Raw genomic sequence first — 16,265 nt, 5'->3', positions numbered from 1 at the left:
CCATATCTTGGCTATTGTAAATACTGTTACAATGAATATGGGAGTGCGTCTACTTTCAAATTGGTTTTAGGTTTCTTCAGATATCCACCCAGAAGTGGGAATTTCTATGGTAGTTCTAGTTTTAATTTTTTTGAGGAACCTCCACACTGTATTCCATTCCACAGTGGCTGTACCAGTCCATAGTTCCACTGATAGTGCATAAGGGTTCTCTTTTCTCCACATTCTCACCAACATTTGTTGTTTGTTGATTTATTGATGATAGCTGTTCTGACAGGTGTTAGGTGCTATCTCATTGTTTTGATTTGTATTTCTCTGAAGATTATTGATGTTGAGCATCTTCTCATATGTCTGTTGGCCGTGTGTATGTCCTCTTTGAGGAAGTGTCTATTCAGGTCCTTTGCCCATTTTTTAATTGGGTTGTTTGTTTTTCTAGTGTTGAGTTGTTGGAGTTCTTTAATTTTGGAGATTAAACCCTTATTGGATGTAGCATCAGTGAATATACTCTCCCATTCAGTGGGCTGTCTTTTCATTTTATTGATGGTTTCCCCTCTTGTACAAAAACTTTTGTTAGATGTAGTCCATTTGTTTATTTTTCTTTTGTTCCCCTTGGCTGAGGAGATATGTAAAAAAATATTTCTATAAGAAATGTCTGAGATTTTACTGCCTATGTTTTCTTCTAGAAGTTTTGTAGTCTTGCATTGAAGTCTTTAATCCATTTTGAGTTTATTCTTGTGTATGGTGTAAGAAGATGTCTAGTTTCATTTTTTTTTTACTTGTATCTGTCCAATGTTCTCAACACCATTTACTGAAGAGACTATCTTCACCCCATTGTATATTCTTGCCTCCTTTGTCACAGATTAATTAACATATAGGTGTGGGTTTACTTTTGGGCTCTTTATTCTGTTCCATTGGTCTATGTGTTTGGTTTTATACCAGCAGCATTTTTTTTATTACTGTAGCCTTCTAGTGTAGTTTGTTATCATGTAGTGTGTCAACTATCACTTGGTTCTTCTTTTTAAAAATTGATGTTGCTATTTGTGGTCTTCTGTGTTTCCACACAAATTTTTGGACTATTCAAGTTCTGTGAAAAATGCCATTGGGCCCTGGCCAGTGTGGCTCAGTGGATTGGGTGCAGGCCTGTGAACCAGGAGGTCTCAGTTCGATTTCCAGTCAGGGCACATGCCTGGGCTGCAGGCCAGGTCCGCAGCGCGAGAGGCAATCATACATTGATGTTTCTCTCCCTCTCTCTCCTTCCCTTCCCCTGTCTCTGAAAATAAATAAACTCTTTTAAAAAATGCCATTGGTATTTTGCTAGGAATTGCATTGAATATACAGATTGTTTTGGGTAGTATGGACATTTTAATAATGGTAATTCTTCTTATCCATAAACATGGTATATGCTTACAATTATTTGCATCTTCTGCTACTTCTTTCTTCAATGTCTTACAATTTTTTGAGTATAGATTTTTTACACCCTTAGTTAAATTTATTCCTAGGTATTTTTAAGTGAAATTGTACATGGGATTGTTTTCTTAGTTTCTCTCTCTAATAATTCATTATCAGTGTCTAAAAATGCAACTGATTTTTGAATATTTATTTTGTATCCTGCTATACTTTACTAAATTCATTTAGCAGTTCTAGTAGGTTTTTTTGGTGGAATCTGTAGGGTTCTTTATATACAGTGTATGTAATCTGCAAATAATGACAGTTTTACCTTTTCCTTTACAATTTAGTAAAGGAAATTTCTTGTCTGACTGCTGTGGCTAGAACTTTGAATACTATGTTGAATAAGAGCAGTGAGTGTGGACTTCCCTGTCTTGTTCTTGATCTTACGGGAAATGCTTTTAACTTTTCCCTATTAAGTATGATGTTGGCTGTGGGTTTGTCATATATGGTCTTTATTATGTTAAGATACGTTTCCTCTATCCCCACTTTGCTGAGAGCTTTTAATCATAAATGGGTGCTGGATTTTGCCAACTTTTTAATGTATTGATATATGATTTTTGTCTTTCATTTTGTTTATCTGGTATATCACTTAATTGATTTGCAGATGTTGAACCCTCCTTTCATCTCAGGAATAAATCTTACTTGCACATGATGTATGGTATTGTTAATGTATTGCTGAATTTACTTTGCTAATATTTTGTTGAGTATTTTTGCATCTGTGTTCATCAGGGACATTAACCTATAATTTTTTTCTTTGTTGTGTCTTTGTCTGGTTTTGGAATCAAGGTAATGCTGGCCTCCTAAAATGAACTTGGGAGTCTTCCTTACTCTTGTATTTTTTGGAATAGTTTGAAAATGATGGGTGTTAGTTCTTCTTTGAAAGTTTGGTAAAATTCACCTGTGAGGTAATCCTGTCTAGGACTTTTGTTTGTTAGGAGTTTTTATTATTATTATTTCTATTATTACTATATTATTATTATTGCTTCAATTTCATTAGTTGTAATTGATTTGTTCAGATTTTCTGTTTCCTCTTGATTCAAATTTGGGAACTTGTAGTTTCTAGGTAATTATCGTTTTCTTCCAGGTTGCCCAATTTGTTGGCATATAATCATTCATAGTATTTTCTTATAATGCTTTGTATTTCTGTGATATCAGTTGTTACTTCTCTTTCATTTCTGATTTTACTTACTTGAGTACTCTTCCTCTTTTTCTTGATTAGTCTGGTTACAGGTTTATTGATCATTTTTTAAATCTTTTCAAAGAACCAGCTCTTAGTTTCATTGAACTTTTTGTATTTTTTTAGACTACATTTTATTTGTTTCTGTTCTGATCTTATTTCCTCCCTTCTATTCACTTTGGGCTTTGTTTGTTTTTCTTTTTCTAGTTTTTTTAAGTGTAAAGTTAGATTTTTAATGTAACATTTTTTCATTTTCTTGAGGTAGGCCTGTATTGCTGTGAATCTCCCTCTTAGGTCTGCTTTCGCCATGTCCCAAGTGTTTGGAGTTGTTGTGTGTTTATTTTCATTTGTCTGAAGGTGTGTTTTGATTTCTTCTTTGATCTTATTGTTAATCCCTTCATTGTTTAGTAATATGTTATTTAGCTTGCATGTGTTTGTGTGTTTTTAAAGGGGTTTTGTGTAATTGATTTATAGTTTCATACCATTGTGGTTGGAGAAGATGCATGAAATGATTTAAATTTTCTTTAATTTATTAATGCTCGTTTCATGGCCTAACATGCAATCTATCCTGGAGAATGTTCCATGTATACTTAAAAAATGTATTTTCTACAATCTTGGGGGTCAGTGCTTTGAAAATGTAGTTAAATCCATCTGGTCTAGTATGTCATTTATGCCCCCTGTTTCCTTGTTGATTTTTTTTTTTTTTGTCTGGAAGATCTATCCATTGATGCCAATGAGTGTTGAGTCCCTTACTGTGACTGTATTACTGTCTGTCTCCCTTCATGTACATCAATATTTGCTTTATATACAATATTTAGGTGTCCTATATTGGGTACATAGATTTTTAGCAGAGTGATATCCTCTTGCTGTACTGATCCCTGTATCATTATATAATGACCTTTTTTGTCTCTTGTTATAGCCTTTTTTAATAGTCTACTTTGACTGATATAAGTATTGTTACCCCAGTTTTTTCATTTCTACTTGCATAAAATATCTTTTTCTGGCCCTTCACTTTCAGTCTGTGTGTGTCTTTTCTGCTAAGGTGGGTCTCTTGGAGGCAGCATATATATGAATCTTGTGTTCTTATCCATTCAGCTGCCCAGTGTCCTTTGATTAGAGCATTTAAACCATTTACTTTTAAAGTGTTTGATAATAGGTATGTATTTACTGCCATTTTATTCTTTATAATGTTGTTCTTTTTTTCCCTCTTATAGAAGTCCCTTTAACATTTCTTGTAATACTAGTCGGTTGGTGATGAACTCCTCCAGGTTTTCTTGTCTTGAAAGCTCTTTACTTCTTCAGTTTTAAATGCTAGCCTTGCTGGGTAGGTCCCAACTGTTCATCAATTTGAATATTTTATTCTAATCTAATTTTCATAATCAGATTTGGTTATTAAATCCCTTCTGGCCTGAAAAGTTTCTGTTGAAAAATCAGCTGACAGTCTTATGGGAGCTCCCTTGTAGATAACTAACTCTCTTTCTCTTGCTGCTTTAAAAATTCTTTGTTTTTAATCTTTGCCATTTTAATTATGATGTGTCTTGGTGTGGGCCTCTTTGGGTTCATCTTGTTTGGGATCCTCTGTGTTGCCTGGACTGGTCTATATTTTTCCTTCACCAGGTTAGGGAAGTTTTCTGTCTTTATTTCTTCAGATAGGTTCTCAATCCTTTGCTGCCTCTCTTCTCCTTCTGGTGTACCTATGATACAGATGTTGTTATGCTTGATGTTGTCCCAGAGGGTCCTCAGAGTATTTTCATTTTTTTTAATTTCTTTTTTTTTTTTTGCTGCCCTTCTTGGGTATTTTCTGCTACCTTGTTCTCCAAATTGCTAATTTGATTCTCTGCTTTGTCTAACCTGATGTTGATTTGTTCTAGTGTACTCTTCATTTCTGTTACTGTATTCTTCATTTCTGACTGGTTATTTTTTATGGTTTCTATTGCCTTTCTATTTCTTACTATCTCTTTAAGTTCTCATTGGGTTCATTCACTCTTCCCCTGAGTTCCTTGAGCATCATTATATCCATTGTTTTGAACTCTGGGTCTGGTAACTTGCTTGACTCCATTTCATTTTGTTCTTTTCCTGTGGATTTCTCCCATTCTTTCATTTGAGGCATGTTTCTTTATCTTCCATGTTTGGCTGCCTCTCTGTATTTGTTTCTGTGTATTAGGTAGATCTGCTATGTCTCCTGGTATTTTTATGGTGGCCTTATGTAGTACGAGTTTTGTGGGACTCAGTGGCACAACCTCCTCGACCACCTGAGCTAGGTGCTCCAGGTTATGTGAATCCTCCTGTTGTAGTTGGGTCTCAATTGCTGTTGGCCTGTCTGTGGGTGGGATTGACCCCAACCACAGTGTATGACCTGCTATGTGGAGGCTGACCTCCAGAACAGAATTTGCCCCAGTGGGGTCTGATGCCTCCAGAGATCCCTTGCTTCTCTGCAGTGATCCTCCTCAGCCCAGAGAGCCCTCTGGATTCTCACCTCCCACCCATGGGTGTGCGGCCAGCCCCTTTCGCATCTGTGCTTTTCCTACTGGTCTCGATGCAGGTGCCTCTGCAAAGCCTTACTTATAAGACTTTTATTCAGCTAGTCTTCAAATGGTTATTCATGTTGATTGTTCTGTTCTTTAGCCACTACTCTGATACGGTCCTGGGGGGAGGCGAGTGTAACTTGTACCTACTCTGCTACTCTGCTGCTGTCTTGCCCCACTCGCGACATTTCTGCAGCTGCTGTTTACCCCATACACTTGACGCCGCAAGGACCCAGAGGCCACACATTCTCTTGGAAGCTGACCATCCTTCTATTTAAGCTTTTTCAGTTTGAGGCCATGAACCCCACAGATGTATTTTACTAGCTCTCCAAACTTTTCTGAGCACTGGGCTTATTATCAAGCATGTTGAGGTTTGCCACTGTGATTTAGAGATTTCATAGTTATGTGAAAATAAAACACAAAATTATTGGTTTTCCCAAGATTTGCAGAAATTTGACCCTCCACTTAACAGCTGCTAGTATAGCACAATTTATGCAAAAAAAAAAAGGAGCAAAAATGAAGCTTGAACTACATCTTAACCACAGAAAGTAGAAAACCTCACATTAAAATATAGTCAGAATACACTGTGACTCGGTGGAGTCTTTTTATCTTGTGAAAGACCATCTCTCTCCTTTGCATTTGCAGAAGCTCCAGGCAGAGCCCCACTGAGGGAGCAGCTGGGAGAACTTGACTTCAGGGTCCTTGAGTCAGGAGCCATTTGGTCCAGGGGCCTGGGCCCTGGCGGGGTGATGTCATGGCTTCATCCCCCAGCCACCACAAACCAGTCCTGAGGCTGGGGGGTTGTACTGCACTGGCATAATTTTTTAAAAACCCTGCAGGTGAGTCTAATGAGAATATAGATTAGTCTAATCCCTACCTCCTTAAGTGAAAAAGTTGAGTGGAGTTTGCCTGACCACGGTCACCTTGTTCATTAGAGGGGAAGCCCTGAGTAGACTTGAAAGCCTTGAAGACCGGAGTGCTGTGTATTCAGTTTCAACCTTTTGTCTGGGCTGCTCTGTGATTCTGTGGCTTTATTGTGTAGTCAGGCCTATGTATGACAGGAAGGCCACATTCCTCTGAGATCCTCATCCACCTTCCATCTCTGTGCTTTCTCTCCCATCTGAAACCCCCATCTCCCATCACCCTTGCACCTTCCCCCCTAGCTGTACAGAAGCCTCACTGCAGCTTGCTGTCCAAGCCTGGGTCCCTGAGCCATATCCCAGGCATGAGTTGTGCCAAGGAGCAAGAGTGCCCTCCAGGTACCAGCTCCGGGTGGTTGATTTCTTCACAACGCACTCAGTAGCCCACCCGATGCCAAACTCAATGTGTCCATATCCAATTGCTTTAAACATGACCCAGGCAAGCAGATTTTTAGCCAGTTAGAGACTGCCTGTTTTACACTTCCCTCAAAACTGTACTGAACATTTGCCAGCCATAGATAAGCTTAGGCCACAAAAGCCTCAAGCTCTGCTGTCCTTAAGTGCCCTCTGTCCCCGAGATTCCCAATGTGTCGTCCAGACACACGAGCCCCATTTCCCCTTCCCCTCCCTCAGCCCTGTGCCTTCCCGTCCTTTAAGCTACAACCACTGAGTGGCCTCTAGACTGATTCCTACTGGGAGGGCTCCCCAGAGTAGCCTGTCAAAGCATCACCAGTCAGATTGGAGCGTGCCTTCGCCACCTCCTGCTCATATTTCATTCCTTGAAAGCCCCAAACCGCAGGAACCTCCTACTTCTAGGCCTTTCCCTTTTTCTAGTCTTTTTTCAAAACTCTGCTAGCCCAAGTCCTCTGTCTTCTCAAATTTTCTGATCAAGGGATTGCATTAATTCCTACTGGTTTATTAGTAGTGAATTCATTTATTCACCAAATATTTACTGAGCATGCAGGGCATACTGACCACTGATCTGGGTACCTGACATGCATCACAGAAAACATGGGAACCCCTGCATGTGTGGAGCAGACATTCTAGGATGACTGTGGCTCCCAGCTCTTGCTGTCCCGGAGAGCTACGGGCCCTAGGCGAAGAGGTGCTGAGACGGAGGTCTCACTGTCATCAGTGAGCTGGAAGGAGGTGCTGTGCTTTAAAGATGAGCTCAAACTTTAACCCACGTAGAGCCACCTGGAGACTGCTCAGGATTAGGCCCTCAGTCGGTGCGTCTGGCCTGCGGCTGGGGTGCTGCCTTTTCCCTCCTGAACACTGCTGCTCCTGGTCTTCAGACTGCACTTGGAGCGACAAAACTTTAAAGTAGATTGCTTTGAGTGGCGTACTTTTACTAGTATCGATTACCAGGAAAGTAATGGTAGTACCTACCACAGAAGGTTCCTACAAAGATTAACTGGGGCAACTCCACCCTGTGCATTAGCCATGAGGACACTGAGGCTCCAAGACCTTATCTTTTCCAGGAGTGCAAAATGCAAACTGGAAGTGGCTCCAGAGTCCCAGGGCTTTTGCCCTGCCTGGCCTGGAATAATCTTATCACATGAAGCATCTGGAGGGCAGGATGGCCGCAGAGAAGAAGCACGTGTTCACTGCTGTTGTCACCAGTCATCCTTGAATGGTTTTCTGCCCTGAACTTCCCCCTTCATCAGGACTGAAAACATGACCTTGCAGGCCCTTTTATCACACAGTGTTGCAACTGTATCACCTCATTTCATCCAGGTATGGTCCTGATGGAGCAGGCATGGTTGCTTCCACTTAACACATGAGGAAGAGATGCTGAGATGGGCAACCTCTTTGACTTCATTGTCATCACAGGAGCTGAGATCTGGACAAGATCGTGAAGATCTTCTCCAATCGGTTGCTTTTTAACCTACTGGACGTAGTTTGTTCCTAGCAATGAGATCTCCTCCTCCAGTAACACTGGGCAGTCCAGCTTGTGAGCAGGAAGCCGAGTGGGGTGAGGGGTGGAGCCCAGCTGCTCAGCTTCACTATGTGAGGTTCCTCCCCAGGTACCTGGGAGAGGGTCCTAGGGAGCCCCCTTTGGAAACCAGATCTCAGTCAACCCTCTCCTGGAGCAGGCAAGGGCTTCTGGCCCAGCTGGGGCCTGACTCCAGAACCCCCGGCAGCAGGGACGACCACACTCCCTGTTTGCCTATTAGTCGAGGGACAGCTGATGAGCAGTCATTCTTCGGGTTTAGCACGTCCACCTCACGGGGCCAAATGCGATGTTCCCCCTGTTGATCCTGTCATTTCCCAGATGCCCCCTCCCTCACATCCGGGGATGGGCTTTTTATTTGTTGGGCATTTAACAATTGAAATACAACGCATGTACAGAAAACTGCCTGACCACGTCTGTGCCAAGAAATGGCATGTTGCCTGGGTCCTCACTGCTCTGGTGTCCCCAGCTGACCCTCCATGTCCCAGAGCCACCACGGCCGGTGGTCAGGGAAACCATGTTTTTATTGTACTTCTCCCCTTCTTGTCCAGACACCCCTCCACGCAACTGCTCGATTCTGCCAGTTTTGAGCTCCATGTAAGTGGAATCATGCTCTCTGCTCTGGCGACGTTTGTCCCCATAGTGTGGGCAAGGTTTGCCCATTTCGTTCTGTGCTGCTGGCTGTGGTTCATCTTTTAATTTCTTTTCTGTTGAGCTGGATTGTATGAACACACAGGCTCCACTCTTCTGTGATGGGGTTTGGGTTGTTTTCGGTTTGGGAGTATTGTGGACAAGGCTGCCACACACCTTCCTGAAGGGAGACTTGGTCTCGAGTGTCCAGGGAGAGCAAGGCCCAAGGAGAGGAGGACTCGGAGGAGCAGCGGCCAGGCTGGCCCCGGGGTGAGGAGGCCCTCGGCCTCCCCATTTCCCAGCACTCTCTGCCCCGAGCCCGGGAGCCATAGACACAGCCAGCAAAGTAGATGCATTCTTAAGGTTTATTGTAAAACAGTGAAATAAGTAGATTGCCCAACCTCTTCCAGGAAGGATATAATGCCCTAATAAAGTACTCTTTAAACTTGGGTAAAGTGGGCTTTAAAAAAATATCATGAAGTCCTTATTTTTTCTTTTTGCCACAGACCCTAACATTGCTGCTGTCCCAAGGTTTGCAAAACAAGGTTTGGGAGCCACTTGGTGGGAGATGAGTGAGTGGCTTTAGGGACCTGGGACATGGACAGGGAGGAAGAGGGGGAGCTGAGAGAGGAAAGCAGAGGTGTCAGGCTGTCCAGGTGGCCCAGATGTCATCGGGAAGACCCGGGGGACAGTGAAGGAAGGGCTGTGAGCTATGTTGTGTTTCAAGTTGCACTTTAGAAAGTCTGCTGTGGAGGCAGCATGAAGGCCGCATCAGCTGAGGGGCTGGAGACAGAGTCCTCACACCAGGGTCCACCTGCAAAGGCTGCTCCTCGGAGCCCTGAGACAGCTAGGAGGACCATGGGAAGGGTGGAGCGGCGTCTGGAGTCATAGAGGTGCTGCAGCAGGGCGGTGGTGTGGCAACACCACTAATCCTGCTGGAAATAGAACTTGGTGACTTTGATGGCTTCCTTGGGTGTGTTGGTGAGGCTGACTGGCTGGTCTGCCTCCAGCTCTGTGCAGAGGAACCAACCGGGGCAGGCAGCAGACTCAAAGCTGGTAGTGGGGCCATTTTCTGAGCGGATGAAGGTGAAGCGCTTGTCCTCCTCCCTGGTCTTGCTCAGGTCAGTGATGTTGACCTCCTGGAAGCCAAGAGATGAGCAGGTGAGAGTTCTTGTGCCGCCAACCCCTCTAGCTCACGACAGGGCCCTCGGGCTGGCCCACAGTAAGTGGCAGAAAAATGCAGACTAGAGACCCCCACAGGAGACTACACACCCCATCCTCACACCTTGGCTTGGGAAAATCTGGCCACTGTCGCTCTGGGCCAAAAAGCTTAATGAACTATCAGCGGAGGTCCCGGCCTGTGGAGGCTCAGCTCTGTTGGGGCCTACGCCTCCAAGGTCGGGGCAGTGCAGGAGGTGGGTAGAGCATCGCAGTCCACTCAACACCATCCCACTCCACACAGAGCAGGCAGTCGCTCTCAGAAAAAGTGCCCTGCCCACTAGTGGAGTGACCTGGCAGTGCCACTGTTATGGCCACTGTGGGTCAAGGTTCACAATTGGGTTAAGATTTGTTCCAATAAGCGCCTGAGACAAAGCCATCTTTTCTGAGGGCAGCCCATTAACACTGCATGGGACCAGAGTGTGCAGGGCCCTGGGTGGGATGCCAACCCACAGTCTGAGTAGACAAGCATTAGGAGAAAGAGGCCCTAGATGGGGGCTTTACTGGAAGACGTCAAGTCTAAGCAGGTTGGAGGCCCTCAGACAAGAGAGTGGCACACAGAGATCGAAGTTGCCAAATGAGCCTCCCCCCGTTGCTGACCCCTGTATGTCCCCTCCCCAACTGAGTCTGGACTCGGCCACGTGATGGGCTTCAGCTAAGGGGACATTAGCAGTATGATGCAATCAGGCATTTAAAAAGTGCTTGTGTTTTCTGAAAAATCCTTCTTGGAAACCAGTGGCGATGCTATAAAGACGCCGAAGCTAACAACAGGTGACCACAGGGAAGAGCCTGGCTGGGAGAAACCATCCCGATGCCCCAGCCGAGTTCCCTGCTGGACGTCGCTGCAGCACCAGCCCCCAGCAAACAGCTGACAAGCACGGAGTCATGAGGAAGGACATACTGTGGTTGTTTGAAGCCACTGGGTTTGAGGTGGCTGTCATCTGAGGCAGGTCCTTACCTCCAACTGGAGCCGGATCTCATCGCCGACCTTGGCGCAGGCCAGGCACAGCTTTCCGCCATGGATCCCCAGGAACACAGTGTGGGGCTCGATGGGCACCACGTCTATCTTCTCTGGGGAAGAGCAGAGGGGAAGGTCAGGGTGTAGAGAAGAGGAGGCACAGATGGAGAAGAGCCCGGACTCTCTGGGGCTTTTCTGTCCCACCAACTAAACCCAAGGTCATAAGCACAGTGAAGCCCCATCTTTTTGGTCTGCATCCAACAGAAGATCCAACCAAGAACAGCCACCTCCACACCTCAGGGACAAAGCTACTGGGCTTCTGCTCCATGTGATTTCCCTCCTTCCTTCAATTCCTGGGACACCTGTGCTGCAGGCCAATAGGTGTGCTGCTCATGATGGGGGGGAATCGCAAGTGAGGTCACGAGTGGGGCCCCAGGGCTTGGTGACTTTGAACCCGCCTCTCTCCTCAGTGGTCCCTAGGCCTCATGTAGCAGTAAAAGCCAAGCCTTTCTGCCTTAGCATGTTTATTAAGAGCAATACAGGACTGGAAATGCAGGCCTTGCCCTCCCACAGGATGAGGGTTGGGGAGAACAGGGGAGGGGCAGGGTGGAGAGGTGAAGACAACACATCCCCGAAGGCCAGTGCTGGAGCCCCCCCCCCCACTTGCCCTCATTGTACTAAAGGGAAAACTGAGGACTAGACTGGGGGCAGCTACCCGAGTTCATCTGGCTTATGTAGGACGTGGCCCAGGGCCTGCTCAATGCATGTCCACAAATAAGGGACATGGCCCCGCTTGTGTGGTGTGTTCATTGTGGGAATGAGTTCGAGTTTAAACACACAGGGACCCAGGGGCTGACTGGGCACAGGAGGAAGGGAAGGTCCTTCTTGCTTCCTGCTCCCTACCCCGAGCTGTGGTCCTAGGGCCACTGGGCCTGCAGGGGGTGGCTCCCCACCCAGGCTGTCCCCCTCCCTGCCCTCACACGTCCCTCCGTCCCCCTGATGGCCGGCCTCCGCAGCAGGATCACAGTGTCACACAGAGGCCACTACACTGCAGACCCCAGGCAGAGTGACCTAGAGCTCACACAACAGCGTTCCTGGCAACCACTCACCTTCTAACTTGGTGTTTGGTCCTTGCAAGTACCCGGCAACTAGCTGGTTATGCCTCAGGTAGAAGGTCTTCTGGTTAATATCCCAGATTCTGAAAAGTGAAAGGACCCACGGTACTGGACACAGTTGTGCCGGGCCCTGTGCCCAGGCCCTGTGTCCCCTGAATTCACTGAGTGTGCATCCAACTTTCTGCCCGGGGAGCGATGTTTTCGCATACCCACGGTATGAGAGGCGACTGAGACCAGTGCTGCTTCGGGGACAGGCCCAGTCCTCACCCTGCTCTTCACCCTACAATTCCTGGGACAAGTGCCTGGACTTCATTCCCAGGGAAGCTCCTGCCAGTAGGACTTTCCAGGGTGCAGAGGGTCCGGTCTGTTGCCCACATGGCGGCCACCATCCACACATGGCTACTGAGCTCTTGAAATGTGGTGCAACTGAAGATCTGAATTTTTTATTTTTATTTTTATTAATTTAATTTTATTAAGTATTAATTTATATGTAAACATAGAGTGTCATCTGAGACCAGAAGTTTCAAGGAACAGAGAATCTTGTTGTAACTTGGGAAGGTCTGTCTCCAAGCCTGTTCTCCACCCACCAAGGGCCTGCTCTGGCTCTGGCAGGGGCAGCTGTCCCTGGAAGGGGTCAGCATCCTGTCTAGCTCACCCAATAGTCTGTTTCTGGCTCCAGGTCTTGTCTTCTTGGTGAACAGCCCCTCTGGCTATGAGATGGATGTGGGCCTTCTGCTCCCTACTGCCCGATGGCTCTACCTTGGGCCTGTGCCTCACTCCTGTCCTGGGAGGTGCCGCCAACAGTGCCACCTCAGCAGGTGGCTTCCAGGAGCCCAGAACTTGGTGAGGTGGTCAGGCAAGCCATCAAGCTGTTTGCACATAGAAGCATGTGACCTTTTGTAATTACTCTTAGTTCTGGGTGCATGCATCTGAAGGGACTAAACTGCCCCTTCTGCAGGCCTCCGGGGGCTCCTCCTGGAGCTCCCAGCCCACAGGAGGAGGCAGAGCGAACCTTCCCACATCTGGGAAGTAGAGGACTTCCCAGGGGCATGCGCACACAGTCTGGCCTGTAGCCTTGGCCAGGGAAACTCAGCACTGGATGGCGAAGTCACCCAGACAAGCTCGGTCATAGGTGACAAGGCAGAGGGCACCTGTGGTCACATCACAGCCTGCCATCTTCACAACAGTGATGGTGACACCTACAGAGCTTCTGGCCCAATTTTGACAAGCCACAGCATCTAGGGGGCACTTTAGAGTTCTCAGAGCACATTCACACTGCCATCTTCACAACCACTCTGGTGGACAGACGGGGTCCTTGTAAACCCGTGTCACAGATGGGGAAACTGAGGCCCCAGGGGGGATCCTCCACCTTGTCAGCACAGACAGGCATTGCTAACCATCACCTAGAACTTGGCACAACCCCCCGCCCTGGTGTCCTCTCAGCTGCTCTGCCTGGCACACCAGCACATTCGGCACAAACCCCAGCCGGGCTCCTGGGCACATGCCCATCACTCACTGAGTTGCCAGGTATCAGGGAAAGCCAGCCAGGCCTCCAAAGCCAGCCAGGCTTGCACACCTGGGATATTTTGAAACACAACCCCCAAAGGCCCCACACGTGGCAACCCCCTTTTCTAACCTAACGAACATCGCTTTCCAGCCCAGGCACAGACGCCTGTGACGTGTCCACCCCACCTCCTCGGTCAGCCTTACCTGAACGCTTGCATCTTGCAGGGCCTCCTCCCCGAGGGGCGGCAGGCTGTCTCTGAAACAAACAGGAGGAGGAGGAGAGAGATTAGGTGACTTGGGGGGCACCTGCAGATTTCCATCCTGTGGCACCGCTGCCGTTGGGGACTGCCATTTCGGGCCCAGGGGAGCTGTTTATAAAGAAGATAGCCCCTCACCCAGACCAGAGGTTGCCGCCCTGTCCCACTCTCAGCAACGGAAATGCCCTCAAATTTCCAAAACGAGAAACCCTGGCCGTTGTCACGGTCAGCCCTGCTGGGTGTCGCAACGCGGTGTTGTAACCATGCCCCTCTCCTCCCCTGGTGCAATTTCCCCAAAGCGGAGGTTTCCATTTCCCTTCACCGAGTTCCTGGGAAGACGAGCGCAGAGGAAACCAAACACGCTCTTCAGCCTGACAGGTGTCCAGTGACTGTGTGTTGACGTAAAAAACCAAATTTGAGCAGAAATGTCCCCTTTCTTAATGCTGAGTGGCAGGCCCAGGACACGGGGACGGTCTCATGGCATGTTGCGTCCTGTGCAGGAGGCACAACCTTGCTGGACTCTGGGCCAGGGGCAGTGAACATTCTGTGAAAAGCACCAAATAGTAAACATTTTAGGATGCGTGGGCCCCACAGTCTCGTGATCACTGAGCTCACTGTCAGAGTTTAAAAGCAAGTAGAAATTCTGTAAACAAACAAGCTGGTTGGGTTCCATCTGACTTTATTTACAGAAACCGGTGCTGGCGGATTTGCCTGAAGGTTTCTGGCTCCTGCTTCCAAGACAGCTTCCAGGGAGGCGTTCTGACGCCAGCCCTGTCCTGTCCTCCACGGCTTTGAACTACAGTCTTGAGACACTGGGGAAAACTTGGCACTGGGCTACAATTGGGCTTCCCTCCCATTTCTACCCCTGCCACTTGCCTGTAGCCACATGTGTGGCCTTGAACAAGTCACTTTACTGCTTTGGGCCTCTGCCTCCTCATGCCCAGAATGAGGTCAATAGTGTCTTTCTCACAGTGTGAAGAGGGAGAGAAGGGGAGGGGAAGGGGAAGGAAAGGGGAAGAGGAAGGGAAGGGAAGGGAAGGGAAAGGAAGGGGAGGGAGGGGAGGGGAGGGGAGGGAAGGGGAAGGAAAGGAAGGGAGGGGAGGGGAGGGGAGGGAAGGGAAGGGAAGGGAAGGGAAGGGAAGGGAAGGGAAGGGAAGGGAAGGGAAGGGAAGGGAAGGGAAGGGGAGGGAAGGGAAGGGAAGGGAAGGGACGGAGAGTTTGGAAGGGGGAAATTCTGGCCCAGAGTGGACACTAATAAACATTCACTTCCTTCCTTACTACCTCCTAGAGAGTTAGGGAAAAGGTAAACACACTTGTATTTATGAGTAGAAAAAAGACAAGGAAGGAGAGTTTCTACTTGACCTGCATGATGGGAGTACACATATCTGCGCAGAAAAAGATTGTAGCATTTCAGGACTGGATGTGAGCTCAGCAACCCTCCCACCCCCATCGCTGTTTCGAAGAAGACCCAGAAAGACCCAGAAGGACAGGGACCAGCCGGAGTCACACAGCTCACTAATGACACGCATATGGCCCCCAGCCAGCCGTCCTCCTGCAGCAGTCAATGTGATAAGTCTGATTTGATTTTCAACAAACAAACCAGAGTCTCTGTCCAAATGAGGGTAAACCCTTCAAAGAGGAAGGCTACACTGTGTATTTGAAAGTTGTTAAGAGACTAGATCTTAAAAGCTCTCATCACAAGAACAAAATTGTATGACCATGTATTGTGACAGGTAAACCGTTATGTTCTACGCCTGAAGTCAATATAATCCGTCAATTATACCTCAATAAAAAAAAATGAAGCGGAAGGTTACAAAGGAATTTCCTGTACCTTTAAAGAGCTCATGAGAGTGAATGGAGTATTTATGCAAAAGTTGTATCACCTCCCTAGGAGTTTGCTTGGAGGGACGAATAGCCCTGTGATTCAGTGGGAGTCATCTAGCCCCTAAAACACATTCGAGAAATGGTATCTCCCTTTGAGGGTTTGTCTTTGTTGGCTTTGGAGAGGGCTGCCTGGAGGAGGTGATGCGTATGAACCCACAGTCAAGGTCCTCCCATAGTTTGGCTGTTGGGAATGTGCTGCAGTCTCCAGAGAGAACAGTCTCTGGAGAGACTGTTCTCTCCAGAACATTCTCCTGGGACTGTTCTGCAAATTCAGAGGCAGATTTCTTCTGGAGAGAAGAAGCCATGAGTTCCTTTTCAAGGTATGTACCCTTTGGCCAGTTTGCCCGAGAAGTGGCCCACAGGCCTTTCTGGGTCTGGGGTGGGCAGCCCTGGACCAGGCTTGACGTCAGGAAATCTGGACTGCATCTTCCTGTGTCATTTACGAGTGGGGCCACCCAGGATGTGTGCCCAAGCTCTCTCAGTCCAAGTTTCATTATTGATTAGCTGGGGCTAGTAATAGAAGCTTTGTCATGGGTCACTGTGAGAGCTGAGGTACTGCATGTGGTGAACTTAGCCTGACCTTGGCACATAGGAAATACTCAACAGGTTGCCACTGAGTGTGTACTTCATCCCAAGTAAAGGGGGTGAGTCGGTTACAATGCGTGTGACCCAGTC

At 47.2% G+C, this 16,265-nt stretch overlaps 1 protein-coding gene across 2 annotated transcripts; it reads right to left on the bottom strand.

Annotated features, from left to right (window-relative positions):
* Positions 1-8,999: 8,999 nt before the first annotated feature.
* IL1RN (interleukin 1 receptor antagonist) lies at positions 9,000-13,921 on the bottom strand. 2 transcript variants are annotated; one of them, XM_053664513.1, is made up of 5 exons: positions 13,845-13,921; positions 13,654-13,705; positions 11,938-12,026; positions 10,829-10,941; positions 9,000-9,791 (listed from the first exon to the last, which is right to left on the bottom strand). In XM_053664513.1, exons 2-5 carry the CDS (start codon positions 13,665-13,667, stop codon positions 9,579-9,581), a joined length of 429 nt encoding a protein of 142 aa, XP_053520488.1. In that variant the 5' UTR covers positions 13,668-13,705; positions 13,845-13,921; the 3' UTR covers positions 9,000-9,578. The 2 variants fall into 2 exon arrangements, with proteins under 2 accessions (XP_053520488.1, XP_037006031.2); XM_037150136.2 differs by lacking the exon at positions 13,845-13,921 and having other exon boundaries at positions 13,654-13,816.
* Between the last annotated feature and the right edge of the window lie 2,344 nt (positions 13,922-16,265).

Source organism: Artibeus jamaicensis, unplaced genomic scaffold (assembly GCF_021234435.1).
Source record: "Artibeus jamaicensis isolate MK-2021 breed Jamaican fruit bat unplaced genomic scaffold, CSHL_Jam_final contig_384, whole genome shotgun sequence".
NCBI lineage: Eukaryota > Metazoa > Chordata > Mammalia > Chiroptera > Phyllostomidae > Artibeus > Artibeus jamaicensis.
Note: the sequence above shows the minus strand (reverse complement) of the source record. Positions and strands in the feature narration are given on the sequence as shown.

Coding starts and splice junctions, on each gene's coding strand:
- IL1RN (XM_037150136.2), bottom strand. CDS start 13,769: ATGGAAATCTGCAGGTGCCCCCCAAGTCACCTAATCTCTCTCCTCCTC. Junction 12,027..13,653: donor TGCAAGATGCAAGCGTTCAG/GTAAGGCTGACC, acceptor TTCACTTTTCAG/AATCTGGGATATTAACCAGA. Junction 10,942..11,937: donor ACCAAACACCAAGTTAGAAG/GTGAGTGGTTGC, acceptor GCTCTTCCCCAG/AGAAGATAGACGTGGTGCCC.